The 11,754-nt window shown below is 44.9% G+C and overlaps 1 protein-coding gene across 12 annotated transcripts; it reads left to right on the forward strand.

The window, feature by feature from the left end:
• The first annotated feature begins 2,236 nt into the window (after nt 1-2,236).
• Nucleotides 2,237-9,411, forward strand: HMGN1 (high mobility group nucleosome binding domain 1). 12 transcript variants are annotated; one of them, XM_078072204.1, is made up of 6 exons: nt 2,237-2,699; nt 2,998-3,123; nt 3,457-3,603; nt 3,686-3,736; nt 6,534-6,595; nt 8,544-9,411. In XM_078072204.1, the coding sequence occupies exons 2-6, from the start codon at nt 3,109-3,111 to the stop codon at nt 8,671-8,673; spliced, it is 405 nt and encodes a 134-aa protein (XP_077928330.1). In that variant the 5' UTR covers nt 2,237-2,699; nt 2,998-3,108; the 3' UTR covers nt 8,674-9,411. The 12 variants fall into 12 exon arrangements, 10 of the variants coding, with proteins under 10 accessions (XP_077928330.1, XP_077928301.1, XP_077928409.1 ...); XR_013447946.1 differs by lacking the exons at nt 2,998-3,123; nt 6,534-6,595 and adding an exon at nt 6,642-6,770 and having other exon boundaries at nt 2,382-2,699; nt 3,457-3,489; nt 3,574-3,603; XM_078072283.1 differs by lacking the exon at nt 2,237-2,699 and having other exon boundaries at nt 2,928-3,123; nt 3,457-3,489; nt 3,574-3,603.
• The last annotated feature ends 2,343 nt before the right edge of the window (nt 9,412-11,754 follow it).

Here is an 11,754-nt window from a genome sequence, read left to right on the forward strand (position 1 = left end):
CACCAGCAGTTCTGCCTTAGATTAGGCTTGGGATTCTCCTCTCTAGAAATTCTCAATCACCCTGCACCATCAACCAGCCTGCAAGAATGCATGATTTTCCAAAATGGGGCATGTGAACCCCAGGGTGAAGTGGTGGTGAGGATACTTGTGCGAGTGTATACAAAGATCCTGAGGGATCTTGAGGAATTTTAAAAATGCTGTTTCCATGTGGTTATCCAACAGTCTGGATCATCTAGCATAGATTCTGACTTTTGATCAAACACTGCCTAGTTTTAGTGCCTGTGTTGGATTACCCGTTTGCCTGCCTTTGTACATTATATGAATGGAATCACACTGTGTATTCTTTTGGATTTGGCATCTTGCTTTCAACATTGTGTTTGCGAGATTCACCCACACTGCTATGTGTAATTGTAGATAGCTCTTTGTCATGGCTGATAGTCTTCCACTCACTCATCCACTCTCCTGTTGATGGGCATTTAGGTTGCTGTTGGCTGGGCCTATGAAAATAGGTCAGCTATGAATATTCTACTTCATGTCTTCTGGTGAACAGATGTAGGCAATTTTGTTGGGTATATTTCTAGGAGTGAATTACTGAGCCATAGAGTACTTGCTTACCTTTAAAAGATACTGCCAAGTGGTTTTCCTATTGAGTTCCAGTTGTTTCACATGCTTATGTTGGCCAATTAAAAAAATGTCTGGTCCAAAGCAAACGTCAATAAAAGAGAGATTTTGTCACCTCTGGACTACTGCATCTTTAATTCTCATGGGAGAAAGTTCTTTATAAGGTAAGTTCAGATCTCAGCCCGTCATTCCCTTATTAGGACCTTGCAATGTCTTCTTGGATAATGGCCAAACCCCTTAGCCTGGCATCAAATGCCTTCTGCAGGTTGCCTTTCTCTTTCTGCCTCTTTTCTCTAATTGTCACTGTCCATTCTCCATGTATCCATCACTGCCACTTAGCAGGCCCTGGAGGACTATCACATTCTAGTACGTCTGCATGCCCTGGTCTGTGCTGTCCCCCGGCCTGTGGCTTCCCCCTTTCCCTTGCTAGGACAACTTGGGTGCCTTGTCTTTCCTCTAAACTTCCACCCAGAGTCCTTGCCATACATGTCCTGTCTGCTGTCTCTCTACCCCAGGGCCTAACATAATGCCTGGCACAGGGCAGGTAGGTGCTCAGTGTATGTTTGTGCCACAAACTCAGTCATTCTCTGATTTTTTTTTTTTTTTTGTGATGCAGATAGGAGTGGGGAAATAAAAAGGATAAATTTTAATCTTACCCTGCTCCCAGTTGTTCTCCACAGAAGCACCACTGGCACCACTTTCTTGTGAATTCTTCCTGAGTTACACAATGAATGTATAACTTTATACTCAATATAGCTATATATTCCGTAGGCACCATGTAGAAAATAAGGCAGAAAACAGAGATGGGGAGGTGCAATTTTAAACTGAAAGGTCAGGACAGGCCTCACTGAGAGGGTGAAATTTGCGCAAAAACCCGAATGAGGACGAGAAGCCACACTGGTCTAAGGCAGAGGGAACAGCAGGTGCCAAGGCCCTGAGAAGCAGGGGTGCCAGGCCAGGTTGAGAACGGGAGGGTGAAACAGAAGGAGCAGCGATGAAAATCATTGAACTGGGCCGAATTGCAGGGGGCTTTATAAGCCACTCTAGGACTTCAGACTTCCATGAATGAGAAGGGAAGACGCTAGTTATTGAGATCAGAGGTGCAACATCTGACTAGCGGTTTTCGAAATTCACTTCCTCAGTAAAGAGCTGCCTCATCTTTCTTTGTTGTAGCTCACTATTACAAGTATATGCGAAGGTTCCATAGTTCATCCGGGCCTCTCAAATGACTGACATTTGATCTGTTTCCTATCTTTTGGATGCAAAGTACTCCAACGTTTCCTTCTTTCCAAGAATCCCAGCTGACAATTTTTATTAAAAACGTGTAAGCCCACACAATTCATCCTTTTAGACGTAATTCTCTTCTTCATTAAAGAAACTGGGTAACATGCGATCTCACTGGTTCCGGGGTTCCCAGCTCACCGCCTCCCAGCCTGATGCCCTTTTCCCACTTTAAAAAGGTGCTTAGGTGAGCAAAAAAGGGCTAGAGCGGGTGGGCGTGCTTCCCGCCGCACTTCAGCGCAGGAGGGATCGGCCGGCCCAGAGGTCTACGAGATGACACGTCCTGGGGATGGTGAGGACCCCGACCCCTGAAGGAACAGAAGATTTAAAGGAGCGACCCAGAGCAACCAAGCAGCGGAACCCAGCCGCGGGACAGCCGCGAGCCCAGGGACGTCGCAAAGATCCGCGCCTGCGCAGTAGCACCCGCCGCTGAGCCCGCGCGCTAGCTTTCCTTCCCACGACCTCCTCTCTGGCGCCTGCGCACTAGGACCTGCTTCCCGAAGGCCTGCGAAGCTGCGGCCCATAGATAGCCTTTCTTGCCGCCCGAGGAGGGAGAAATTGGCTCGTACTTGAATCCATTGTCTCTCCCTTTACAGTTTATTAGACTAAGTATAAATGTCCCATACCAACTCACTCTAGAAGGGAGGAACTCAGTCCCCGAGGATCTCTGGGCGCTGGGGGTGCCCAGGTAACCAGGGAGGTTGTGGGTGGGGTCACCCGGCGATCACGTGGCGGAACCCCGCCAATCGGCGCGCAGACCGCACTTTGCGGCTCGGCTTCAAACAAACTACCGTGAGGTGAGAGCGGCCTCTGGGGCCCCGCCCCCCTCGCCTGGGTCTGGGGCCCCGCGAGCCGGCGGGCGGGGGAGGGGGCGCCGGGAGCGGGGGCGGGGCGCAGTGGTCGAGTGACGGCCCGCCTCACCTATTCCGGGCGCGGGCCGCGGCGCGGTGGGCCCCACAGCCAATGGGCGGGGGCGGGGGGCGGCCCGGCCGGCGGGGAGGGGGAGCCCGCGGCCGGGGGACGCGGGGGGAGGAGGGGGCGGGCTCCCAATCCGGTTCCATCCGGTTCTCCCACCGCCCCCGCGGCGGGTCGCAGCAGCTCGGGCGGCGGGAGGAGCGGTAGCGGCCTGAGGCAGCCCAGCTTCGCGAAGGCTCTCGGCGCGCCGCGGCCCGCAGGCACCCGGCACGCGCCCGCCCCGCCGCCACGATGCCCAAGAGGAAGGTGAGCGGCGGCCGCGGCCCGCACACGCTCCCTCCGCCGTCCGGGCCGCCACGGCCGCCCCGCGAGGCCCGAGGCCCGTCGCGCGCACGGCGGCGCAGGGCCTGACAAGCGCCCCGGGACCCGCAGCGGGCGGGCGGGCTGTGCTCGCGCGGCGGCCCGGGCGCGGCGTTCTGGAACGTTCGGCGGCCGAGGAGCCGGGTGGGAGATTCGAACGCGGCGGTGGGAAGCCGCTGACGTCACGCGGCCGGGCATTGTTCTCGGGGGCGGGCGCGGGGCGCGCGGGCACTTTTGTTTGCGGGCTGCGGCCACTCGCGCGTGTGCTTCCTTCCGCAGGTCAGCTCCGCCGAGGGGGCGGCCAAGGAGGAGGTAAGAGCCGCGCCGCGGCCCGGGGGTGGGTCCCGTGGCGCTTCGCCGCTCACTCCCTGCTCTTTCTCCTGTTCTCTCCCAAAGCCCAAGAGGAGGTCGGCGAGGTTGTCAGCTGTAAGTAGAGCGAGCCCCGTAACCGTGTCTGCCCCGTGGGGTCTGCCCAGTGAAGACACTCAGTGCTGCCTTTGCCTTTCAGAAACCCGCTCCTGCAAAAGTGGAAACGAAGCCAAAAAAGGCGGCAGGAAAGGTAGGCTCCAAACTTAGGAACTGCTGCCGCGCTGCTTGACGCGTGACTTGTTCTAGTAGCAAGCCGTCCCCCGCGACGCCGGGTCTTGTGACGTTAGTGACGGAGGTCGTGACCCCGAAGGTCTCAGTCCGGTGTCGTGCTTGCCTGGAGCGTGGGATTGTCTCCTGTTTCCCTACTTGAGTTTTATTTCGTAATGAGACAAGGGACCGACTTTTGTTTCTGGCCTGGGTAAAAAAAAAAAGATAATGGATGTGGTTCTCCTGGTTTTTTACGGGAATGTAACGTGTCACGTTCATGCTGCAGAATGTGAAAGACTTAAGACGACTGAAAATACTCCCAAGTGTAGCTGACGAAGGAAATCCATTCTTGGGTTGCGTGCGTCATGGTTGGTGCCTGCCGCGCGGCTGTGTGCCGGGCTTGACCGTAATCCCGCAGCCGGGGGCGAGCCTCGTGGGCGGGTGTTCGGCGCATGAAGCTCTCGGGCCTGTGTGCAGCCCTGTGCCATCGAGGCCGGCGTGCCCGGAGAACGTAATGCTGCAGGTGTTGTGTTTGTCGCCGTGTGTGACGGAGCGCACTGCCTGTCTTCCCTTAACCCTGAGTTAACCCTAACCAGCGTGGGTCGTTTCCCCGGAGTGGATCCACCACTGCGTTGTTCGCGTTGAAGGTCTCTGGAGTGAAGTTGCTCTTGGTTTATGTGCTGTTTGAACGCTGAAGTGGGGAAAGCAAAGTATACGTAAATGATTGTAACTGATTTCGGATGTGGCGTTGAAACCGGGCTCTGCAAAGCTGTCCCGGTCTTCAGGGGAAGTGAGTGCTGTGATTGATTTCCGTGCACTTGAAACTTGAGAGCTCGGTGTTAGACCCTTTTCTGAAAGTGTAGTTGGAAGCTCAGCGCTGCATAATCAAGGGTTTGGTTTCCAGTTATTTTAAACGTTGTACAGAAATGAGTGTGGAAGTCTCAAAGTGTTTAAGTGGAAAATTCTATTTTTTTTTAAGTAGTCAAAGGTTATAAGCATAGTGTGTTAACTTAGTATTTCCCCCAACAAAAGGTAAAACAATAACTCTGTATAAAAAGTTAAGTAAAACAGGAACCTTTCATGAAGGCCAAAAAAATAGCGGATCTTGTTGCGTAATGATGGAATGAACTATGTACTATTATTACTCATCTTTGGGTTATTTTTAATAAACCAATTGGCTGAAGTACTATGCCTGTTTTCCTCTTAAATTTTTCTTCCTTATTTACCACTTCGTATGTTTTGGTTTGCCCCCAAAACTTTTTTTAATGAAAATACTCAGATTTTACACTCAGTTGGGTTTGGGATCAGGTGTAATCAACACGTTTCTTTCTCCCACTGAGAGGCCAACAGGTAAGGCTTCTCGTCAGTGTTCCTTGAGGAACAAATTTGTCAACTCAGTGTTGCCAAAGGAAAAATGTGGAGCTGGGGGGCTTTGTTTTACTTGAGTTTCTGTAGTACACCCTTCATAATCGACCCAATTTAAAGCGTTAATGGAAGGTAAATTTTTGATGTATTGATTACAGTGTAGGCACACTGTTTTCAAAGCGTATATATACCACTGAGGTAATGACTTGTATCATTTTCTTAGAAGTATTTTGGGGATTGAAACAGATATATTAGGAAAACATTGATTTGCCTTTTTTCATCTGTCGTTCCTGTTATTAAAAGTGGTATTTTGTTTTCACTTCTAAGGATTTACATTTTTATGCTATGCCATAGTGGTTAGAAAATTAATGAGAAATTTAAAATCAGATTATAAAAGAATAACTTTTAACTACAGAGGTGATTGTGACACTTCATGGTACCAGTGTGTGAGGAGTGCTATCCCAAATATGTTTGTTTTCATAATTTATAGTTTATTCTGGGGCTCCCGGCTGGCTCAGTCGGTAGAGCATACGACCCTTGATCTCAGCGTTGTGCATTTGAGCCCCACACTGGGCGTAGAGCTCACTAAAAAATAATTATAATTTATGGTTCGTTCTAAAGATGGTGTATTTTTAGTAGCTGTCATGTTGTCTTTTACATGGAAGGCCGTCATTGGTTCAGAATACATTACAGTGATTCCCCCCCCCACGCTTAGCATTGAAGTTGTGATATTTACCTACATGTCTTTGTGGCTGTTCAACTCAAATATTGGTCAGTACTGACAGGGGTCTTTGATAAAACTTACTGGTGACCAACAATTAAGCATTCTTTACAAGGAATAAATGTTAAACGTTTAAACTTCTTCCCCATTGATGGATGGTATCCAAAAACAGTTTTACGTTGCTTAACAGTGGCGTAAATTTTGAACATCTTTTATCATCATACTAATATGTGTGCTTTTCAGATTCTTCCAACATGTAAATGAAAATGATAAACTCAAAATTGATCCTTTTAGCTACTCATTACATGATATCAAGGGATTAGCTGTAGCAGGCTAGTCAACCTGACCATTGAACATGGTGCTGTTTTCAGGTGAATGGTCTTACTGTGAGGGTGAATGTCTTGTCAGAACAGTGATGATTTGACAATTTGGTTATTATTCAGGCTTAAGAAAACTTTGGGGATGCGTAGGAAAGTGGAAAGAGATTTCCTCCAACTATTCTTCCCCTCATTGGTTCGGTCATGTGGAACTTGAGAGAGTAGTGGGTGATTGAGCAGGTGGAGGTTTACTCAAGGTAAGTCTGATGAGGCTTGATAAGGCGAGTAATGTTACAGTTCTGGGCATACGTTGTCGTCCTGACTAGTGGGGATGGACTTCCAGGCGTCTTCTCTAAAAGTGGTGTCCTGTCCTTCAGGCTGCTGTGGGGGCTAGCATGACCAGGGCAGCTGTTGGGGACACTGTAGCGAGTGAGAAAACGTAAGTGCCGAGTTTATACTTAAAATATACTCTTAATGTATCCTAGGATAAATCTTCAGACAAAAAAGTGCAAACAAAGGGGAAAAGGGGAGCAAAGGGAAAACAGGCTGAAGTGGCTAACCAGGAAACGAAAGAAGACTTACCTGCAGAAAACGGAGAAGCTAAAAATGAGGAGGTCAGAAGTGTTGTGTGTTGTTGATTTGGACTTTGAACAGTAAATAATAAGTTATATATTTCCATATAGTAGGTAAGACAGTCTTTATTCATCAAAATATTAAAGCTTTGTGTAGTAACTCCTAAGTGAGTACACAGGTGGTTTTTATGAATTAGATCATATTTGAAAATGTGTATGTTGATGGCTTCTTTTTTAAATGAGTGAACAAGAAATTTTAATATGCTTAGAATTTCACCAGATCCACCATGTATGTTGTACACAGGGTTCATTAATAAAATTACTTGGTGGATTTTTAAATGGATTTAATTTACTAAGTGATGTGATATTCCTTTTTCTTTCACATAACCTTGGGATTTTGTTTAAAGAAATATTGTAGGCTCTTTTTTTTTTTTTTTTTTTTTTAAAGATTTTATTTATTTGACAGAGACACAGCGAGAGAGGGAACACAAGCAGGGGGAGTGGGAGAGGGAGAAGCAGGCTTCCTGCGGAGCAGGGAACCTGATGCGGGGCTCGATCCCAGGACCCTGGGATCACGACCTGAGCCGAAGGCAGACGCTTAACGACTGAGCCACCCAGGCGCCCCTCTAGGCTCTTTTTTTAATTGCCATCTATAGAACTGTTGTAATCTTGCTTTTATTTCCTGGATATTCAAGAATGTTTTGAATCCATTCCTTATTTGGCACATTTTTCCTATTTCATTTCTGATAAAGAAGTCCAGTTTTCTTAAAAGTGGCTACTTGTGTTAGGACTAAATAACTTAGATCAAGCAAATAAAAAGACTTGGTGTTCTTAATCTTTATCCTTGAAGAGAAGACACTAAACAAGTAGGCTACAGGTTTTGATAAATAATTTTTCTTAAGCCAAGCCTTTTTTTTAATGTTATATTGGTTAAACCTGGAAAGATAAATAATTCAGGGTGTTTTTAAAACTTTTATATTTATAGATCAAATCTTAAAACAACCAAGGACTTATTTCTAATTTGTGGAGTCTTAATCAGAATTTATTTTTAACTGGTAGTTCTAACCACACATCAAATATTATGTGGTGTTAAGATGAGATTACTAATCTAGTTGTAAGGGAAGAATTTGACCTTCTAATACATGTTATCACACTACTCTTGTTATGGTGATTGTGTTCTAGAAGGTTGAATACTGAACAGTTGCACATGGAGGAAATACAGGGTTAGATTTTTGCAGCACGCTGATCACATTTCCATCAACCCATCAAGACATAACCTTATTTTATGTGTTTTCGTTGAATACATGTTGATATATTAGCATTGAACTCGAGGCCAACAGAAACAGCCCTGTAACTCATGCCTAAATGAAGCTCTTCAACAGGTGTATTTTATCCATAAGGGATACCACAACCTTCTTGCACTTAGTAGACAGTATTATATTTGTCTAGGCAACATCATCAAGAAGCACAAAAAAATGTGAAATGTATGGCACTAGATAAAGTGCAGAAAAAGACGCTAGTTCAGAACTGAAACAACTACCCCAGCTGGGAATGTACATGTTGAGGAACTTAAAGAAGTGCTTTTAAGTCCATGGAAGTGCCAGGAGTATTGATTTTAGGGTTACAAATAAATTTTCGTGAGTAGGCACATTTACAAATACAAAATCTGCATATAGTGAGGATCACCTGTATTTTCAAGACCTAATAATTCTATGTAAGTGAAACTTACATTGTATTAAATATTAAAGCTCTCAAAGATCATAACAATGACACAGAAATCCAATATTTGATTATTACTTTTCCTTTGATTTGCAGAGTCCAGCCTCCGATGAAGCAGGAGAGAAAGAAGCCAAGTCTGATTAATACCATAAACCATGTCTTATCAGTGGTCCCTGTCGCCCTTCTTGTACAATCCAGAGGAATATTTTTATCAACTATTTTGTAAATGCAAGTTTTTTAGTAGCTCTAGAAACATTTTTAAGAAGGAGGGAATCCCACCTCATCCCATTTTTTAAGTGTAAATGCTTTTTTTTAAGAGGTGAAATCATTTGCTGGTTGTTTATTTTTTGGTACAACCAGGAAATAGTGGGATATTGAATGTGGGAGGCTTTGATTGTCTTGGGTGTCAGCTCAACATTCCATAGATGGGGTAGTTTTTATATCCTATAATACCAAGCATACTAAATGGCAATTTGGAGTCAGTCGTGCATTTACTATGTCTTGAATATTTTAAATTACTTCTATTCCCATGTTGTTTTTGGTAGAATTGTTTCCTAAAGAAAACCACTCCTAGATCTTGGCTCTTCCGGTCAGAATTCTTGTGCACTCTGTAACATCTTGGTCGTGGTAGTCCAGTTTTCCTAGTAACTCTGTTAATGTGCTGTGCAAGATTGAGAATTTGAGTATGTAGTGTATATGATATTAAATTGTGAATTAATGGGACTTAACAATGTAACAGTGTATCAGCATTTGAAGATCTTGGTACTTGATACACTGTTAAGGAAAATTTGCCTCCAAATTTTAAGCTGGAAGGTCACTGGAATAACTTTTAGAAAAGAATCACAACTACATGGTTTTTTTAGATTTTCGGTATGTATGTTAAGAATTGTGTACAAATTGAAATGTCTGTACTGATCCTCAAAACAACCAATAAAAACTCAAAGAATTTCGTGAAGCACATAAATCAAGTTCAGGCTTAAATTTTACTCAGAGAATTACCACATTTGTTTTTCCAAAGTTTTCTTAAAATTTGAAAGTGGAGTATTTAATTTTTTTGTAACACTTGAACATGTACAATGTTCTTTGAAGATGTTTGTGTGCCTAAATTGGTTTAATAGCAAACAGTCCAGCATCCTCTGAAGCAAACTACATAATTATTTGCTCTTCATATTAGCTTATAAGTACTGAATAAGCTAAAACTACATCTAATGTGGTTTGTGTTTGCATATTTTTGGGATTTTCATACATATTGTACTTAGTTTTGCCGTCTAAATAGTCTTCAGAAGTGGTGGTGGACGCTGCACTGATTTGGCCAATGCAAACCCAGGGCCAGAGAAAGCACCAGGCCAGGGTTACCACTGAACAGGGGAAGGCCTTGAAACCCTGTAAGCCTCAGTACACTTGACATGTTATTTTGCCCTGGAATGATTCCGGGAGTGGGGGGCAAGAATGCTCTAGAAACAGGAGTCCTGAGGGATCACAGCTCTGCAAAGACGACCACAGGAATGGTCAGTGGCTGTTTTGAGCAGACCTCGTACGGGGGGCGGGGGGGTAAGATGTGACCCCTTCAGTGAAACCACAGGGTGTCAATGCAAAGAGGATGTTGACTTGGGATAAACTGACACCCAAAGGAGGGCTGTGGTGACCCCTAGGGAATGGGAAGGGCCTAGGAGCCACGTTCCCCAGTTCCTGGCGGTTGGTACTCTGTGGAGAGCCTGGAACCATGATAAACACAGATTTGTCTCTTAATTTCTAACTATAGACAGTCCGGGGTTTTGGATATGTAAATTGAAGCATTGAACTGAAAACCTTGCCTGGGGTGTATGGATACTTTATACAGTTTTATTGTACCAGAATTTCTGTAGCCCCTCTCTATTGGTAACAGCTAAAGGTGGTATCTGAAAAGCAATGGGAAGAAAACTAGAATTTTAACCCTTTAACCTGTTCGACGGTGTTCACCTGTACTCCCAGCCCTCAGTACCCCGAGGGACGGTGATCGTTGTTTACAGTCACAGGAAGATTTCCTCGATTGTTCCGAACTCATTGCTAATAATAAAGAGATTTACTAGTTTTCTAAAAAATAGTGTGACAGGGTTGGTTTTGTTTGTTTTTACTTCTTACAGATACCTAAAAGAGATGGTTTTCTTTGTAGAAAATTGGAATGGAGGTACTTGTAGGTCCTACTTGCCTTGAGCATTATCTTTTTATGAAAAAGTGAACCCTCACCTGGATGTTCTCTTCAGCTATCAAAGGAAAACAGTTTTTAAGGAAATAAGCCACTTTGAGGCATATTTTTAAAAATTAATTTTCTAAGTAATCCCTACACCCAACGTGGGGCTCTAACAACCCCGAGATCAAGAGTTGGATACTCGACCAACTGAGCCAGCCAGGCACCCCTTGGCATATTTTCTAAGCTCATTGCCTATAAATAGTTAATCTCTAAACTAGTTGTTTAAATCTCTTTAAACTAGTAATGAGAACTGGATGATGATAATGCTTGACATCAGACATGCTCAAAGGACAGGGAAGATAACTTTTTAGTAATGATGCAAACAAATCAGTCTTCAATCTGTAACTAGCAAAACCAATAAATAAGAACCTTTCCCTCCCTTGGCTTGTCAGAGGTTGGGTTTGACCTTCCAAACGGGGATTAATCAGAGGACTAACAGTCCTAGAACCTGGTGCCTAGTACCAAGACTGATCATGGAGGCCCCAGAGAAAACAGTCTGTTGTAGCCCTGTTTGGGAAGTGTGTGTGAAAATGTTTGTGGGCAGGGGCTCCTGGCGTGGTTCAGTAGTTAAGCGTCTGCCTTCGGCTCAGATCATGATCCCAGGGTCCTGGGATCGAGCCCCACATCGGGCTCCCTGCTCAGCGGGAAGCCTGCTTCTCCCTCTCCCACTCCCCCTGCTTGTGTTCCCTCTCCCTCTGTCTCTCTCTGTCAAATAATAAAGTCTTTAAAAAAATATTTGTTGGCATAGGGACAAGAATTGGGACAGCTGGTACAGGGAGGAGACATGTGTATGTATGTATGTAATTGAAGTACAGGAGCAATTTATATTCACTGGGGAAAAAACTCAGGAAATGCAGACAAAGCCAAAAAACAACCATAATTCATTATTACTAGACTGAGCCACCCAGGTGTGCTTAGAAGTAATTGTTTAGATACGTTGAAATTTTATTCATGTGTGCTTGGGTTTTCTTTATTTGAAAATGGTTTAGTACTTGCTTAATAATTCATGTGGCTATGCCATAATTTGGCCATTACAGGTGGGGGTTTTTTTTTCCCCCTTAGGGATGACTTTAACTA

Source organism: Halichoerus grypus, chromosome 1, assembly GCF_964656455.1.
Source record: "Halichoerus grypus chromosome 1, mHalGry1.hap1.1, whole genome shotgun sequence".
Classification (NCBI taxonomy): Eukaryota; Metazoa; Chordata; class Mammalia; order Carnivora; family Phocidae; genus Halichoerus; species Halichoerus grypus.

Coding starts and splice junctions, on each gene's coding strand:
- HMGN1 (XM_078072204.1), top strand. Junction 3,604..3,685: donor GGTCGGCGAGGTTGTCAGCT/GTAAGTAGAGCG, acceptor TTTGCCTTTCAG/AAACCCGCTCCTGCAAAAGT. Junction 6,596..8,543: donor ACTGTAGCGAGTGAGAAAAC/GTAAGTGCCGAG, acceptor TTTGATTTGCAG/AGTCCAGCCTCCGATGAAGC.